Source organism: Schistocerca gregaria, chromosome 6, assembly GCF_023897955.1.
Source record: "Schistocerca gregaria isolate iqSchGreg1 chromosome 6, iqSchGreg1.2, whole genome shotgun sequence".
In the NCBI taxonomy this organism is placed as follows: Eukaryota; Metazoa; Arthropoda; class Insecta; order Orthoptera; family Acrididae; genus Schistocerca; species Schistocerca gregaria.
In genome coordinates this window covers 360,420,537-360,440,368 of record NC_064925.1, presented here as the reverse complement: position 1 = coordinate 360,440,368, position 19,832 = coordinate 360,420,537, and the positions used below count along the sequence as shown (strand labels likewise).

Here is a 19,832-nt window from a genome sequence, read left to right as displayed (position 1 = left end):
ATCCAATCGAATATGTATGAGACATAATCAAGAGGTCAGTTCGTGCACAAAATCCTGCACCGTCAACATTTTCGCAACTATGCATGGCTATTGACGCATTATGCCTCAATATTTCTGCAAGGACGGCGGGACGAGGTTCTGCTCACTCGCCTCCGCATCGGGCACAGTCCCTTAACGCATGGTTTTTTACTCCGGCGCGAGGACCCACCAATCTGCATTGCTTGTGGAGTCCACATTACTGTCCGCCACATTTTACTTGACTGTCTTTTATTCTCCGACCAGAGGGCGGTGGTTTCCTTGCCACCGGATTTGCCATCTATTTTGCAAGACGACGCAACGACTGTGGTTAAGGTCTTTGTGTCCTGTCCCATTTGTTGCCTCGGATTTTAGGGAGAGGATTTTAATGTGCTGCTGGGTGACTGGCTCACCCAGGTTTTAGGCAACAGGTCCGCCAGTCACGATTACCTACTTGTTTCACTTCGATTTCTGTTCTCTTTTCCTTGCGTTTCTTTTCCTTTTTTTAGTGCGTTTCTTCTCCTCTGGTTTTGCCTCTGTGTGTGAGGATTTGGAACTGCGTCAGGTCTGTGTCTTTTAGCCGTTCTCCTTGTTCGCTGTCCGTCTTCGTCCCTCCACCGCATGTGTTCCTGTTTCTATGCGCTGATGACCACGCTGTTTAGCGCCCGAAAACCTCAAACCACACACGCACACACACACACACACACACACACACACACACACAACCACACACACACACACACACATTTCTGAAAGGGATTCCAGCGACCTGATGAGTCCGTGCCACGTCGAGTTGCTGTACTAAGCTCGGCAAAAGGACTTCCGACACGATATTAGGAGGTATTACATGACTTTTGTCACGTCAGTGTATGATGAATATCGCTTTAACTGAACATCACTCACTAGTCGCCTAGAAGAGGCGTGTAAATAAGCTGTCTTTCCGTGAAGTTCAGTACACGACATGCCGCGAAAACGCGGGGCGACAACTTGTGGGCGCGGCCTTGAGCGCGGGTCAGCGCCAGCACGCCCTATTTATTCGGCCTTTTCGGTCCGACTGCGGCTGCGGCTGCGGCTGGCGCAGATAAGCTTGGCAATTACAGCCACCTCTCGGCGCTCCCCCCGCGCAATCATAAATTGTCTCAGGCCGCGGACCCCCCCCCCCTAACCCTCCCACCCCCACCCACTCCCCTACACTCTCGCGGTCGCCGTTAAAGACGCGGAAAATTGATAGATGCAACAGGTGGGCCATCTCGCGGACTCGTGCGCCTGCCAGTCGACCTGAGAGTATCGATCTCCACACACACACACACACACACACACACACACAGAAGTATTCGTATCTGCATTGCTGTTATGGTATTGTATATACGAGACGCGTTTCCGACTGTGTCTCATTGGAAGAAACTGTGGCACGTTTCTAGTACTTCTATCGCTATTGCGTAACAGAACCACGGCGTTGCAGACCTCTTTCGAAGAGTAGTACACCGTTCCCTTTCATGTTTCTTTACTTGCATGTAACCTGGTCCCTAACGCTCGCCTGCATGTGGCGCTCGACTCAGAGGTAAGCCTGTTCGAAGCCTTATGAAGTGTGTAATTTTCGCTCCGAGTATTTGGCCGGCAAGGGGGTGAGAGATTGTGGCGTGAAGTTACTGATCACCAGTCTTTGTGCCAATGTCGCCCATTACAATCCAAACCTCTGCGCAGTATCTCACGAAGTGATGGCTTGTGACATTTTATATCATGACCAGTGTGTTGTGTGAGGAAGTTAAACTCGACGGCCCTCTTTCTGGTCTTTTTAATTTTTTTTAAAGCCACCAGTCTTCTGACTGGTTTGATGCGACCCACCACGAATTCCTCTCCTGTGTTAACCTTTTCATCCCAGAGTACTTGCAACCTACGCCCTCAGTTATTTTCTGGATGAATTCCAATCTTTGTCTTCCTTACAGTAACTACCATGTACAGATCCCTCTGGTACCACCTTAACAGATGTCCTACCATCCTCGCCCTTCTTCTTGTCATGTTTTCCACATATTCAAATGGTTCAAGTGGCTCTGAGTACTATGGGACTTAACATCTGAGGTCATCAGTCCCCTAGGACTTAGAACGACTTAAACCTAACTAACCTAAGGACATCACATACATCCATTCAAGAGGGAGGATTCGAACCTGCGACCGCAGCGATCGCGCGGTTCCAACCTGAAGCGCCTAGAACCGCTCGGCCAAGCGGCCGGCCCACATATCCCTTTCCTCGCCGATTCTCCGGAGAACGTCCTCATTGCATACCTCATTAGTCCACTTATTTTTCAACATTCTTGTGTAGCACCATACCTCAAATTCTTCGATTCTTTCCTTTTCCGGTTTTCCCATAGTCCGTATTTTGCTACCATACAGTGCTGTTGTCCAAATGTACCTTTTTCAGAAATTTCTTCCTCAAGTTAAGTCCTGTATTTGATACCAGTAGACCACGAATGCCCTTTATGCCCTCCGCTTTTAATATCCTCCTTGCTCCGTCCTTCCTGGGTTATTTTGCTGCCTAGGTAGTAACAGAATTCCTTGGTGCTGTTTATGGGCAGTAAGCTATGTGCCGGCACCGGCTTGCACCCTGTTCCTTCTCTCATCGTCATCTTGATCACAACACCAACACTAGACTATACACGCATTCGTTACACTCACCTATGCACGACAGATACACATACAACACAACTAACACATCCTTGCAATGAAACGGGCTACTGTGCGTGGAGGCAGACGGCACATCTGACCCAGTGGGATACTCCAGCCAGCAGTGCCCAAAGAGTTATGTGGCGTTCTCCCTACCAAAAAGGTCCTTAGTCCAGTCACAAATTTCACTTGATACGCCATATGATCGTACTTTTGACGATAAGTGTAGCCATGGTACTGAGTCAAATGCTTTTCGGAAATCAAGAAATATGCATCTACCTGCCTGCCTTGGTCCAAAGCTTTCAGGCTATCATGTGACAAAAGTGCAAGTTGGCTTCCACATGATCGATGTTTTCGGAATGCATGCTGTTTGGCATGGAGGAGGTTGTTCTGTTCGAGATACATCATTATGTTTGAGCTCATAATGTGTTCTAATATTCTACAACAAATCGATGTCAAGGATACTGGACGGTAGTTTTGTGGATCTCTTCTATTGCCCTCCTTGTAGACGGGTGTGACTTGTGCTTTTTTTTTTTAAGAACTGGTCACGGTTTCTTATTAGAAACATCTACGATAGATTATAGTTAGAAGAGGAGCTAATTCATGTGCAAATTCAGCATAAAATCTGATAGGGATTTCATCGGACCTTGAAACTTGGTTCCATTTTAACGATTTCAGCTGTTTCTCAGCACCACCGACACCAATACTTATTTTAGCCTGCCCAGTTAGCCGAGCGGTCTAACGTACGGCTTTCCGGAGTGGGAAAGAGCGCCTAGTCCCCGGCACGAATCCGCCTGCAGGACTTGTATCGAGGTCCGGTGAGCCCGCCAGTCTGTTGATGGTTTTTAGGCAGTTTTCCATCTGCCTCGGCGAATGCGGGCTGGTTCCCCTTATTCCGGTTCAACTACACTATGTCGGCGATTGCTGCGCAAACGAGTTCCCCACGTACGCGTACACCACCAGTACTCTATCATGCAAACATAGGGGTTACACTCGTCTCGTGTGAGGCGTTCCATCGGGGGGGGGGGGGGGGGGGGGGGCTGTGGAGGGGGGGGGGGGGGAGTGTCCATCATGACACCGGGAGCCGAACCCCACAATAACCCTGGATTCGTAGTGTGGCGGCGGAGGGGCGAAGTGGACTGCGGTAGTCGTCGCGGGGTTGTGGACCAGTGCGGCTGCGGCAGGGACGGAGCCTCTCCGTCGTTTCTAGGTCCCCGGTTAACATGCAACATACATACGTACAATACTAATTTTGCTCTTAACATAACATGAAGGGCCTTCCTATAACTTTTTGCCAGTCAGTGTATATTGTAATATTAGAACTTCGGGATTCTATCAGCTTCATGTTTAGCTTATCTTCGCAAAGAGAGGACTCCGATACAATATATCACAAGATATTGTTCCTCTAAGCGTAGATCAGTAAACTTCTATATTTTGTATGTGATTGCATTAATTACTCACTATATCCACACTATTCTGACTGAAATTCTAAAGCATTTCCTTCTTTTCGCAGGACAACGTGTCGACACCGGAACCCGAGATGCCTGACGAGGAGCACTTTCAAGGTAAGTCGTTTTTCAGCAAATCGAGCTTCTGGGGCTTCTGTAATTACCTTGCAGTTACACACTGCATTTGTCGCCAGTAACAGGAGCAAAATGGTTAAGGAGGGGATATCAAGTAGGTGGTAATATGAAAACAGAATCACTGCCGCTACTATAAATTTCGCGTAGTTACAGATACTCACGACACATTCGCCGTTATTAAGAGGAACAGAAAGCTTAAGGGGAGTAAATCAAGTAGGTACTGGTATGCAAAACTACTAGTGTGATCTTCTGGTAGACAGTAGGCAATCATCAAAATAATTATCCAAGATAGGAACAACTTCGAGAGTAGTGATGTAACCAGTAAGCAGTAGACGTAAACGACTTCCCGAATCACGTATGCAGAAACATAGTGACTAAATGAAACCAAGAGGGATGTTGCAGCAAGTATTCTTATGGGCTGGAGCTTCTGTTGGATGGATTCCATATCTCCAATTTAAATGCTGAACAGAGTACTGATGCAATGCTAACTTTTTCCTCAAGTAACAAATTAATTCATTACAAACAGTAAGTGCAAACATACCCATAAAAGAACGCAACGTAGCTTACAGATTATAATTTGAAAGTTTGCCCTGCCTTGTACGTCACAAGAAAAATGAACTTTCCGCCTAAGGTATAAAGAAACGGCACATGTTTTCAGGCTTAAAAAAATGTTAAATAGCCAACCATACATAAGACAACATAAACACTGTGATTCGTGTCCCACCTGAAAAAAATTGTCTGAACTATTTGAAATAATTATGCCCAAAATAAAACTCCCAGATAAGAACGATCTCAATCAGCCACAGTTTTACCATCAATTTTATGAAGATACAAGCTGACAAAACCGGCGTTTCTCGGGTATTCATTCTGCCAATTTTCTGTTAGAAACGAAAACACAACATGAATTATGTTTGTAGTGTAATATCCCGGACAGTTTCTGGTCGCTGACCGCAGCTATTTCGCATGTGTACAACGTGATTTTGTAAACGTCTGTGTGGCAACACGTCTTCATAGCTCTATAGATGGCGACTGCGCTTCGCAGCTGAAACCTGTCAAAAGCATTTCCTTAAGTTGACTCAATGGCATGAGTGTCTTGGTAGTAAAGAATGGTTGTATTACAACTTCATGCATGACCCCCAATTTTTTTCACGCATCTCAGTGTTTTTGGCGTCATATCTCTTGAACTACATGTCGTAGGATGATATATATCGGTACCTGCAGCTGCATATATGTATTCTGTCTGCAAAATGTGTTGCGAGTAGAGTTAGTAACATTTAAACGTCATACATAAGGATTTTCTCTGCCTCGTGATGACTGGGTGTTGTGTGATGTCCTTAGGTTAGTTAGATTTAAGTAGTTCTATGTTCTAGGGGACTGATGACCATAGATGTTAAGTCCCATAGTGCTCAGAGCCATTTTTTCGTCATACATAAGGTGGCAGCTTTTCACGCATCCCGGTGTTTATGACGTCGTATCCCCGAACTATGATAGGTAAGTCTTACACACACAGCGACTATTGCCAGACAGTAGGGGATGTGTGTACCACTTTCTTTTGAAGACGGCCCAGTGGTTTAGGAGGGGATGTGGAAGACACACACACACACACACACACACACACACACACACACACACACACACACACACACATGTTTATGATATGTATGAATTCCGAACTCCGCAATGACATTCCAACGATTATAATCTCGCACAGTGTACAAATCCCCTGTGAATTCTTTGGAATGTTATCGTCTTAGCAATATCCAATTCATAGTATGCAAACGTGTATTAGCTTTGTATTTCATTTGGTGTAGACTTGCTTAGGTTGTAAATGTACTTAATGGTTGAAGATGTTGCGTAAGGCAAAGAAACTAAATCTCAGTTTACATATCCATGGTTTTACAGAAATCCTGTTACAAGCTTCGTGGGGTTTTAGAGGGGACTTAAGTGATGATGAGGGAGCCATGTCCGAAAAAGGACCGTTTGATATAAATAAGTATGAAGGTCGAATCATTTTCAGATCCACCGCTTACGTTACCCACACATGCCTATTGTTGCTTTTTCATGCAGCACATGGACTAATAGGCCCCGCCGTCTAATACGTTTTGTGTGAGTCGTAGTACTCCACTCATTCCACTTGACCGGGACAACATGCATTGTATTTGTGTTAATTGTCTATCACGATTCTTCTTTACCTCGATTTATTCCTCACCGTAAATGTACCACAGTGATTATCATGAAAATAAGGGTCACCAGTGCCTGTATTGTTAAGAAGTACGAGTACGATGCGACACATGATTGACGAAATACGGAAGTTCGGGTCTGTTCGTGAAACATGCTCGGACAGCCTAGTGGTAAGGCGACCGCTGGGGATGGGTGGGAACTCCGCGTTTGAGTCCCAGTCCGCCACAAATTTTCACTGTCAAAAAAAATGGCTCTGAGCACTATGGGACTTAACTTCTAAGGTCATCAGTTCCCTAGTACTTAGAACTACTTAAACCTAACTAACCTAAGGACTTCACACACATCAATGCCCGAGGCAGGATTCGAACCTGCGACCGCAGCCGTCACGCGGTTCCAGACTGTAGCGCGTAGAACCGCTCGGCCACCCCGGGCCGGGTTTTCACTGTCGTCGTTCCATTATACCACGTTCCATAGCAGCGCAAGAAGAGTTTGGTGGAAACTTAGGAAAAAAATAAAAAAAATAAAAATAAAATAACGAGACCCGAATGCAGTCAGTGCGCACTTCTAGTATGCAACATGACCTTTTTTTCCAGATTTTATCTTTGTTACCGGCCGCGGTGGCCGAGCGGTTCTAGGCGCTTCAGTCCAGAACCGCGCGACTGCTACGGTCGCAGGTTCAAATCCTGCCTCGGGCATGGATGTGTGTGATGCCCTTAGGTTAGTTACGTTTAAATAGTTCCTAAGTTCTAGGGGACTGATGACCTGAGGTGTTAAGTCCCATAGTGCTTAGAGCCATCTGAACCATTTTTTATCTTTGTTATTTGTAACTAAATGAAGTCATTTCTTTCTGTTTTTATTCTTGCCCAGGCGGGCCAATAGGAATTACCGACCACCATGTCATTCTCTCCCAATGTCATGATTCGGATGCGGCGTGGAGGGACATGGGGTCAGCATATCTACCTTCCGGCTGTTGTCAGCTTTTCTTGATCTTGGAGCCGCTACTTTTCACTATAGTAGTTGCTCAGTTGGCATGACGAAGCTGCTGCCAATCCCAGGAACCGAACGCGGGTCTTCTGCATATCAGCCAGACACGTTGACCCCTGAGCTACGGAGGCGAAGAACTTTTCTTTCTGTCTTGTCCTTATCTTTTAGTGGTTGCGCTAACACCGCTGCGCAGCGAGAAAAATCTGTGACACGTAATCTTCCCTCGTAAAATAAAGGGTCAATCCGTCTTCTCCACAGGATACCACTTATCGCTATTCACATGCAGCACGTTCGCGTCCTTCACCGTACGAGTGAAACCTTTTCACACGGACGAGCTCCGCGCAGTGCTGGAGAGCGCCGGAGAGCAGCCAGCGGGCCTCCTGGAGGCTCCAGGCGTGACTCGCCGCTTTCCTCCGTCGCCGGCTTTCCCTGGCGCGTCTCGCGACGGCGCAGCCAGATACGCCCCGGAATATTAACGCGACGTCAACATCGTCGGCGCGCGCGCGGCAGGTACGGGGCTAATTTGGCTGCACATAAACACTTCCCCGGGGGTAAACAGTTTCCCAACGCCTGCCGCCGCCAGCCGCGACTCGGACGCACTCGTAAATACGCGGCAGCGGCGGAGGAGCGAGCGCGCCTGTTGTTTTTTGGCGGCGCCGGGACCCCGCCGCTCTAATGGCCCCATTACCATTATTGAATAACCGGGCCGGCTCCCATTAGCTCGTCGTAACGAGGGCGAGTAATTTGGCTGCCGGAACGTGACGCCGAATCACTCAATCATCGCGCGCGCGCCGCGCATTGTTGTGTGCTGCCGAGTGCATTTCCCGGTCGCGGATGCTCGCTGCCGAAAATGGCCGCGGTTAGGAATTATTCCGGTCCGGAACGGTGGCCGTGGTTTCCGGGCAAGCCGTCGCGGAATACGAGACGAGTGCCACCGGACCAAAATGCACCACTGCCGCCGCGCCCCACTTTCCAGCGTTGCGGAAACCAGCTACACGTTCTGCTCTTCATTACTGTGGAAATGGCGTAGCGTGCCCGTACAAGCCGTACTGGTGCCGTAGCCTCCCAACCTCACTTAGGCATCGACATCTACATGCGTACGATATTGCAGTGCCCGTGTTCTTCAGAAGTGCGATGCGATGTTCCTAGCAACATGCATGCAGGTCTGTAGGATCAGGGACTGCGGTTAACTACAGCCGCTTTGAAATACATGAAAAATTATCGCATTAGCTAATACAGACACCATCAGCTGTATGATAGAATGATGACAGTGAAAATTTGTTCCGGACCAGGACTCGAATCGATAATGAAAAATTATCGCATTAGCTAATACAGACACCATCAGCTGTATAATAGAATGAGCCGGCCGCGGTGGTCTCGCGGTTCTAGGCGCGCAGTCCGGAACCGTGGGACTGTTACGGTCGCAGGTTCGAATCCTGCCTCGGGCATGGATGTGTGTGATGTCTTTAGGTTAGTTAGGTTTAAGTAGTTCTAAGTTCTAGGGGACTTATGACCACAGCAGTTGAGTCCCATAGTGCTCAGAGCCATTTGAACCATTTGAACCATAATAGAATGAGAACAGTGAAAATTTGTTCCGGACCAGGACTCGAATCGATTCGCGTCCGGACCAAACTTCTGTAAAAAATTGTTCTGGGCACTATGGGACTTAACATCTATGGTCATCAGTTCCCTAGAACTTAGAACTACTTAAACCTAACTAACCTAAGGACAACACACAACACCCAGCCATCACGAGGCAGAGAAAATCCCTGACCCCGCCGGGAATCGAACCCGGGCGCGGGAAGCGACAAACCTCTGTAGCCGGCCGTGGTGGCCGAGCGGTTCGAGGCGCTTCAGTCTGGAACCGCGCGACCGCTGCGGTCGCAGGTTCGAATTCTGCCTCGGGCATGGATGTGTGTGATGTCCTTAGGTTAGTTGGATTTAAGTAGTTCTGAGTTGTTTGTCGACTCAGAGCCATTTGAACCATTTTTTGAACCAAACTTCTGTAGGTAGTCAGCCATGTGTCTACAACCTGCACCAGTACATCCATTATGCATATTCTAGTACAGGGGAGACATATTAAATGAAAGTCGCGAGCCCTGTGTATAAATACTATATTGCAGTGCCTGTATTGCTCAGACGTTTGATGCAATGTTTCTTTGGACATACATACACATAAAGGATATACGAGTGCATGTTGTAGACACATGGTTGACAACATGAGGAAGTTTGCGTCTGGCCGTAGCGTGCCCAGATAGCCTAATGATAAGGCAACCGCTCGTAGTACGAATCTAGGTCTGGCACAACTTTTCACTGCGAATATTGTAGCGTTGCCCTTGGGGGGCGAAATGAAAAATAATTGTTATTTTATATTTTTTGAAAAATGACGAAAAAGTGAATATTTTGGTGGGCCACTTGGCAACAGAATCAGGGATTGATTACACTATTATAATAACATACGTTGAGCATTAAATACCTGGTTGGATTATTTTGAAGAAGAGCAGCAGATTGATTTATTTGAGATCGTTCGGAAGAAACATTATCATTTCTGTGCATTTTTATAGTGGCGATGTAGCCATACCCGGAACAACACTAAGGGACCAGAAGATTTATATACTTCAAAAGAAATGCAACACTACACAGTAAAAAAAAGCTGATTCAGAAATAATAGGAAAACGATAATGTTCCTTCTGCCTCATGCTACGTTCGCCCCATCAGCGTGATCGTAATTTCTGGTGATAAACTAATACAAAATAATTAACATTCAAGTAAATGAGGAGATGGAAATCATCAAGGTTAATTTATGAAAATAAGCACACTTATCTTTAACACACGTTTTTTTTTTAATGCTACGTACCTTTTCATGTTAAATTACAATAGATGACCATTGTGGTTAAATACTTCATACATAAAAGTCAAAATGTCCTGTTGATGCCGTCTGTTCGTAATCAGTTACAAGAAACTACATGTTTTCTGATTGGAAAAATAACAGTTAGCATATTTACTGAATATTTTCACATGAAATACAAAATACCGGTGCGGAACGCAGCAAGTCCGCTTCCGCCTTTCATGGAATACAAACAGTAAAAGGTGAGGCGCCCAAAGCCTCATTTGTCTTCAAACAACAGAATTCTTTTTTAGCCGGCCGTGGTGGCCGTGCGGTTCTGGCGCTGCAGTCCGGAACCGCGGGGCTGCTACGGTCGCAGGTTCGAATCCTGCCTCGGGCATGGGTGTGTGTGATGTCCTTAGGTTAGTTAGGTTTAAGTAGTTCTAAGTTATAAGGCGCTTATGACCTAAGATGTTGAGTCCCATAGTGCTCAGAGCCATTTGAACCAATTCTTTTTTACACCATTACGAGATGTACATAGAAGAGATTTACAGGCACCGCGCAAGAACGGCAAAGATAATGAATAATAGATTCTGTCGCTGCTATGCGATGGTTCATTTCTTATACTTTACAATTGTTCGATAACTTTAGGCCATCAGGCGTTTACTACTGAGCGTATATTAATGTTTGTGAGGCGAAAATTACTAATATTACAATATATAATCATGTCTACATCCATATCACCCAACCGACCTTGTGGTGTGTTACCGGGTACTCTCCACACCCATCTCCCCCTCCCCACGTTCCATTCACGTATGGTGCCTGGGACGGATGACTGTCCATAAACCTCCAAACGAGCTCCAATTCCTCTTATTTTCTGATCGTGTCTGTCTCGCAACACGTATGTGGAACGAAGTACTATATTGCCCGATTCTTACTACTACCTACCATCTCGGAAGTTCAACGGCAAAACTCTCCGTAGTACACAACACCGCTCTAGCGGCGGCTTCCACTAGAGTTAGTTGAGAAACTTCATAAGGTTCTCGCACCGGGTAAACAACCCTGTGACGAAAAGCATCAATCGTTGTTGGATCTTCTTTATTAAGGGGGGGATGTATGTAAAATTAGTCAAAAATGTTGAAATTTTTTTGGCACTAAATAATTATAGAGAATGTTAGAAATGTTATCGCCAATTTTCATATTTGAATTCGTGCTGCGAGTGATGTAAAATCCATCTTGTTTCAACCAACCACCAGTGCCACGCGGCCTTTCCTACATGACTCTGCCCTTGTTTGTAATATTTTGTTATTTCCTGCTATCAGAGAAGACATCTGTAGAGTGAGCTTTTCTGCTGACTCACAACTGCGGGATCGTAACTTACTAACTGACTTACTAACTGACTAACTTACTAATTTATGTAAGTTACCAATAATAATACACTGAAGCGCCAAGGAAACTGATATAGGCCTGCGTATTGAAACACATACGGCGCTGCGGTGGGCAACGCTCATATAAGACAACAAATGTCTGGCGCAGCTGTTAGATCGGTCACTGCTGCTACAATGGCAGGTTATCAAGATTTGAGTGAGACTGAACGTGGTGTTATAGTCGGCACACGGGCGATGGGACACAGCATCTCCGAGGCAGCAATAAAGTGGGGATTTTCCAGCACGACCATTTCACGAGTGTACCGTGAAAATTAGGAATCCGGTAAAACACCAGATCTCCGACATCGCTGCGGCCGAAAAAAGATCCTGCAAGAACGGGACCAACTACGAATGTAGTGAATCTTTCAACGTGGCAAAAGTGCAGCCCTTCCGCTAAAATAGATGACAGGGCTCATGGGGATATCGACCATATAATCCAGGAAATAGAAGATAAATGAAGAAAGAAGGGGGAATGGATTTCCTGTGAAAAGTGCAGAGAGGCAGTCATTGGATTTGCAGCAGGGCAGTGAACATCGTAATGACGAAGGAACGAGCGGGTGACTAACAAATAAAAGGACTGGTACCATTCATGCTGGGTGAACCATTCGACGAAACACCATCGACATGGGGAGTCAAAGGCGCACTCGTGTACCCGTGATGAGTGCACAACACGACGCTATACGCCTCGCCTGGGCCCGTCAACACCGACATTAGACTGTTGATGACTGGAAACACGTTGCAAATTGTATCGAGCGCATGGACGTGTACGGGTATGGAGACAAAGTCGTAAATCTGTGGATCCTGTGTGTCAGCGGGCGGGGGACTGTTCAAGCTGGTGTAGCCTTTGCTATGGTGTGGGGCGTGTGCAGTTGTGATATGGGACCCCTGATACGTCTTGTTACGACTCTGACAGGTGACTCGTATGTAAGAATCCTGTCTGATCACTTGCATCTATTCATGTCCATTGTGCATTCCGGCGGACTTGGTTGGGCATTCAAGAAGGACAATGCGACACCTCACAGGTCCAGAATTGCTATAGAGTGTCTCCAGGAATACTCTTCTGATTTTAAACACTTCCGCTGGCCACCAAACTCCCCAGACATGAATATATTGGGATGCCTTGCAACGTGCTGTTCAGAAGAGATCTCAATCCCTGGTACTCTTACGGAATTATAGACAGTCCTGCAGGATTCATGGTGTCAGTTCCCTCCAGCACTACATCAGACATTAGTTGAGTCAACACCATGTCGCGGGTGCCACACGCGATATTAAGCAAGTGTACCAGTTTCTTTGGCTCTTCAGTGTAACATTGGTACATATGCGGTCCGAGATGCCACCCAACATCGTCAGTATTGGTTCCTGAGCAACGAAGTTTGAGAACCACTAGAGTTATCGTGGTCCGTAACTTTCTCCCTCTTCTTTCTGTCTTTAGTATCCAAGAAATTGACCATCTTACTCTTAAACTCTACACTGTGTTGCGTGAATACACGACTAGTCATAATAAAATGAAGCCCGCTGCGGTTGGGTGGGGATCTGGAAAGGCGAGAGGTGGCGCGGCGGAGATGACGCGGTGTGGGCCCGGCCGGCGGCGGCAGCTGTCGGGGCGGGACAGGCAAGGCCGCCGCGAGACTACAGCGACAGCGGCTGCGAGAGCGAGAGCGTCCGAGTCGGAATGGAGTCAAGGTCGCGCCGCGCGCAACAAGTTCAGCAGCGCCTGCCGGCCGCCGACGCAACCCGCGCCGCACTCCGGCCGATTGGGTTGCCTGCTGAATGCCAATTCCGGCCGCCCGTCGCAACCGACTCCCACGCTGCGAAAACGACTGCTGGCTGGCGTGTTTCCCACAGCGTGCACCATAGCCCGGTAGCACCTTGGAGCGCGATTGTAACAATAACGTACCATCGTCAGACACTAAAGGCAACGCCTCGTTGATGCAGCGGTCTTTGTCTGTCCACCGCCATCAGGTGCAGTGAAAAGTGCACCTAAGCCATAGCAATATAGTAACATCCAGAATTCGCCAGTGAGAGCACAAGAAAACCTAATTGTAAACATAACAACAACAACAATACGTTTAACTGACAACGAGTAACCAAGTGCGGCTCCGGACATGCTGTATTACTAGAGACTTGAGGCTGATTTCTGTCTGCAGCCACAGGGCACACATAACGTAAAAAGGAAAAGAAATAATAGCGGAAAGCGGCTACTAAAGATGCCGCCACTGTAAAGAAACAAGTCTCGGGATCAAACAAAAAAAAAGTGTCCTTGCAAGGAGGAGGACACTCTTCAGTTCGCCGGCCGGTGTGGCCGAGTGGTTCTAGGCGCTTCAGTCTGGAACCACGCGACCGCTACGGTCGCAGGTTCGAATCCTGCCTTGTGCATGGATTTGTGTGATGTGCTTAGGTTAGTTAGGTTTAAGTAGTTTAAGTTCTAGGGGACTGATGACCTCAGATGTTAAGTCCCATAGTACTCAGAGCCACCTGAACCATTTTTGTCACTCTTCAGTTCACCACCATTTACCAATTTGTTTCAATTCCTGAAGGTATTCTGCATATAACACCATGATATGAATGATTTCCGCCTGCTACTTAATATTTCCCCAGGATTTATTCTTCTAAGACGTTTTTTATGAAACTGTTTTGTCAAATGAGGTGCCCAATTAATTTAATTTTTCTTCTTCTAATCATGTTAATGTCCTTTTCTCTTTATTTTAATTTTTATTTATTAGATTTTATTTCAGTCTTTTTCATTTCCACATATCTATTGCGTTTAATTTTTTTTTTCCTTTTCTCGTTTGCCAGAGCCCACCATCCACAGCCATAGCTTAAAATGCTCCATAGAAATGTCTTGATGAACATATTTCTTGTTTCTATAAGGTGGTTGTTTAGTATTATTTCTCCACTCTTTTGTAGTCAGTGCAATCCTTGCTTTAATCCGTCATCATGTTATTTTACTTTCCAAGTAGCAAAATTCCTTTGTTAGCATTAGTATTTTACTTCTTATCTTCATGATCTTACTTACTTTTACGTTCAATTTGTATATCACTATTATTTTAATACTGTTCAGTTTGTTTTCATTTGTGATAGTCCAAGGTATCAGACAAAATTTTTAACATACAAGTCATATCCTTTCCAGAAATTGCAAAGACTACTATACAGTCAGCAAATCGAAAGCAATGTATATGGTTACTATTAATTTAGGTCCCTTTGGTGCCGCTTTTGATTCTATTTTGATTGAGTTTCTATAAAAATATGGAGAAAGAGGACAGCCTACTTGGACACATCTTATCCTAGTCTCTTTGTTAGTGCCATTGATATTTATTTTTGTACTGTGCTTTTTGTATACGTCGAGTATCAATCTTTTATCTCTCCAGTCTTTTCCAATTTTATTCACTTCTCCAAACAGTATCTTCCAGTCCACTCTATCAAAAGCCTTCTGCAAGTCAATAAATGCTCCATGTGTTTTCTTGTTCATCACAGTATTTCTTCCCAAGATCATTCGTTGTGCCATTATCTTCCATGATTCCTTTTGCTTTCCTAAACCGAATTTTTTTTCTCCTAAATGGTAATTAATCTGTCCTTAAAAATATCCAATAAAATTTTTCATCGTGGCTTAGTCATGCTAATGTAATACGACGAAAAAAAAAAAAAAAAGTAAGGAATGTCATAGCCATACTATTACTACTTCATAAAACTAGAGAAAATTCCGACATTACGCAAGACACAATGATAACACAGTCGAAATTGCACAGTAGTGAAGAATGCAAACTAAACGGATACTTTAATTAAAGTAACGACAGCGAATACGATAAATTATTGTTATTCAGAAAATTCGGATGGTTGACTTACTTTCATATGGTGTTGCAGAGCAACTTTCGCAGAACTGCTTAGAGTGGGTGAGGAGATTGTGCAAAAACGATGATCCAAAAGTCTGAAAATGTCTTGAAAGATACCAATTGGCATTATTATAGTGAAAAACATTTTATGCGATTTACTCTAAAGCAGCAGACTGTCCTTGAATCGCATAATTATTGTTTTCACGTGCGTATGAATAAATTAAGCAGGTGACTTTAGTCTACTTGCGGTGTATCTCTGCTTAGAGCTTCGAGGTCCATTTCAGAGTATACCGGTGTGGAGTAAACAAGATTTTTGGTACAATCTCAAAAGATAAACCAAAAAACCAATCGTTTCAATTTGAGGGCATCAGTGGCCAAGGAAGTGGCTGTAAATGTAATTCATTTGGATGAAACACTTTACGAGTAAATATCCAGCAGTGATTCGGGTTCACCGCCCAGCCTAAGTACAGATTTGGAGGAAAAGTTAAAGGCGAGAGGTCGAGTAATACCACGGCCCTGCACTTATTCCTCAGATCCTCGGTATTTTCTAAAGCCTTTGATAGTAGAGTGACTGACCTTGCCTGTCGCTCGACTGTTTTGCACACCTTTACGATGACGCTACTCTCTGGACTTCGCTTCTGCCTAGCAGTTGAAAAGAAGTGGTCGTCGGAGGGATTGATTCACATAAAGAAAATCTTAAGCAAGAGTACTAACATTAAGAGGGAGAATTCCACTGTTAAAGACAGATGAGAGAATGGATAGGTGGAAATATGGACACTGCAGTGGTCACGGTTATTATCTATGACAATATTGTATACAAATTATCCAGGTAATAATTACATTGAAACAAAGAAAATGGTTTGTATACAAATTATCCAGTTAATAAGTACATTAAAACAAATAAAATGATATTTGTAATAAGAGGACAAGGTAATCTTTTATTCTTGTTAGTTAGCTTCGCGAAATATAGGTCTAAACCTGCCCTTTTGCCTATGATAGTTAAAAGTTTCTTTTACATCTACATCCATACTCTGCAAGCCACCTGACGGTGTTAAAATTCTCCACAAATAGTATGTTTTAGTGCAAAATCTATGTATAGTGTCAGAAACCGGTTAAAAATCCTTTCTAACGATTCCCCGTTCATCCCTAAACGATTAATATGAGTTGAGAAAAAGGAATCTTGATTTGAGAAATAATACACATTATTATTATTATTATTATTATTATTATTATTATTATTATTACCAATTTACAAACACATTCTTCTTTAGTCAGAGTTGTGCTTCGTTTCCAATATCGTCGCCGGTAGGTCAAAACCTAATCTTGCTTCCTTCTTCGTACTCGAGTGCTGTTCGTTCAGTTCTAGCGAAAAACACGTTACTCTTTAAGTGTCTGGGTATTTCTGTCTGGCTCTCTCTCATCTTGAAAATAAGACAGCCTTGCCAAGTTAGAAGGAACCACCTAATTTCTTTCCGCAAGGTAACCAAGAGGTCCACTGGCCTCGCGCCTGGAATACTTTCCGGTTTGACTTCTACTGTTGGAAACACAGTAGACGTAACACTCCAGGAGGAGCCATATTCATTTCTAGTGCTGACACTACTCTTGATTTTTCCATTCTAGTCGTTATTTGCCAGCATAGATGTCATTTACCATGTTTTCGGTGCCGACCACCTCATTTAACATCAGCTCTTTCAGCCAATTGCCGCTATAGTTCGCGAGTTGTATGTGTTTGCATCAGTAACAGGCGTTGCCACTGCAACTGTTCCAGCTGCTGCGGTTCTCTACTTGCTACTGCCTCGTAGAAGAACGATGGTATTTTTTTTGGTCACAATCATCAGAATATTTTCAGCAGACATTATGAGAAATCTTCTTACTCTTAGGCCGCCTAGACACATGATGAGTACATGGAAAACATTTCGAAGTCAACTCCAAGCCACATCCTGGTATGTCTACAAAGTGCTAGTGCTTATGGACAGATCCTCACACGGAAATCCACCGAAGACCAACAACTCGTTTTAGCGCGTCACTCGTGAGATAAACGAGTGTGGGCGAAAACCATTAAAACAAAGGCTGTTATTGTTGCGGCGAGATCTTTTCTCGAAATTACAATCACCGAATTTCTACTCTGAATATCAATATATTTTGACGGCTCTTACCTATTTAGGGTGAAACGATAATCATGATAAAATAAGATAAATCAGAGCTCGCACTGAAAGATTTAGATGTTCAGTTTACCCTTGTGCTGTTCGAAAGAGGAATGGTTGAGAAAGAGTCTGAAAGTTTTTCTACGAAACCTCTGTCAAACACGTAACTGTGAATTGCAGAGTAATCATATATATGTAGACGTGAAGTGTCAAGAAAATTCCGTCCAAGATACAGTGCTCTCTCGCCTTCCACTTAATATGCATATGACCACTCTCCAAATTAAAATCTGGATTAGGTAACTAAAATATGTAAAAGTCCAGCCCTACAAGGACAGCAACTCTTGAAATGTAAGGCTGAATAAATTCATTGTACCATCTGGAGACCTGGGAGGTAGGAGCGGAAAGGTGGAAGTTGCTGAACGACTTGGAACTGGTGCTGCTAGCAGCGAAGGACACTTTGCCCCTTGAGTTTTCCTTAGTGTGCACTCTGTGGACTAGGAGCGCATGGTGCCTTAAACGTGTTACAGTTTTTTAAAATTTAATCTGTGATCTAGACTTCAACGATGGTAGTTGTGCACGGCCCTATCCAATTATTTACAAACCACTTTCACCTCGTCTGTGTCATCATATCAGTGATCCGGAAAATTGTTCATTGGATCAGACAGGCATTAGTCACAGGGCATTAGATGTGAGATATATGGTAGATTTATAACGACATGCTAGTTCAAAGTTCAGCGTGCCACTCGCCTGATATATTCGCAAAGAAGTGTGAGAGCGAGAATTGTAAAGGTGATTTTAAATTGCTTGGAAATTCTTGAGCGGTCTGTTCTTCTAGTCGGTTACTCAACGCTTCCGGGCAGTCTCAACGTCCTGCTTGATAATACGACCACCTTTCAGAAAGCTGTCGCCGTTTTTCTGTGCTGGTCGCTGATTCTTAATTTTACTATGCCTTGAAGAAGAGGAGTGACACCATTCTACGGACTGGTTCTTTGTTGCCGTATCAAAAATGCAAGATTGCCTTGTATCCAAGGGCGCCGTTACGGTAGTTTGTAGGGGGAGAGGCTTAGACATGAAGGTAAGAGGTATTTTTAATATTTTAGAAGACGAATGGCAACTTGTAACTAGCCATAAAGACATTTAAATCATTTTCTTGAGAGAAAACCATCTGACTACACAATATTTTTTTCGTTTCCCTGAGAGCTGACTGGCGGGGGCTCAGCTAATCCCGCGCGGCGCGCAATAGTACCATCAGTTCCCGTTCAGATTACCGAAGTTAAGCGCTGTTGGGCTTAGCTAGAACTTTGATGGGTGACCGCCCGGTCTGCCGAGCGCTGTTGAGAAGTGGGGTGCACTCAGCCCTTGTGAGACAAATGAGGAGCTACTTGACTGAGAAGCAGCGGCTGCGGTCGTGAAAACTGGCAACGGCTGGGAGAGAAGTGTGCTGACCATATGCCCCTCCATATCTACATCCAGTGACGCCGTTTGGCAGAGGGTGACACGGCGGTCGGTCAGTACAGTTGGCCCTTCCGGGGCATGTTCGGATCTACAGAAAACTGTGTTGTGGTATTTTTGGTACAGCTAAATGATGTGGTATAGGGTAGGATTGCCGGTAGCACTGGTAGGGAAAGAAACAGAAATGAATGTGTAAGAGAGAGACTGCGAACCGACGGTTTCTCTTTGTTTTTTTGGTTGTATGTTTTCACATAATGAGAACCATACATCATTCAGTGTTAGTCTATAATGTATTTTATGTTCTTACAGAGTATAAATTGCATTTTTAAGTAATAAATATTAATTGATTGCATAACGCCTGCACTTTTATTTAGCCAAAGAAATTGCTTCTGATTCAAGTACAGTTTACCTGTATAAGCATATAATTGTTGCTGTTATTTTGTACTGAATAGAACTTCCTTCATCATGATCGACACCAAGAGTTTTCAGGTATTATTGATAAATGCGAAAGTTGTTCATGAAACAGAGAACATGCTTTATATAAGTTCGACGAAGTATTGAAGCAATGTTTAATTTTTTTTTTCCTTTTTGTTGAGGAAATTGTGTTTTCTACCGCTGTATGATAAACCTGTACTGTTGTCTTTATTTGTATTACAACATCCCTCTTTTTCATGTTACTAGTCAACAGTTTCAAATAAAACCTGAACTTTAAACATTGATAGTTTCAA

General features: G+C 44.5%; 1 protein-coding gene across 1 annotated transcript in view; it reads left to right on the top strand.

Moving 5' to 3' along the window:
• Positions 1-19,832, top strand: part of LOC126278173 (nucleolar protein 4-like) — a 688,925-nt gene that overhangs the window by 502,677 nt on the left and 166,416 nt on the right. Inside the window, exon 2 of the mRNA XM_049978069.1 lies at positions 4,190-4,241. Coding sequence (XP_049834026.1) covers positions 4,190-4,241 — 52 coding nt within the window. The remainder of the gene's footprint in view (positions 1-4,189; positions 4,242-19,832) is intronic.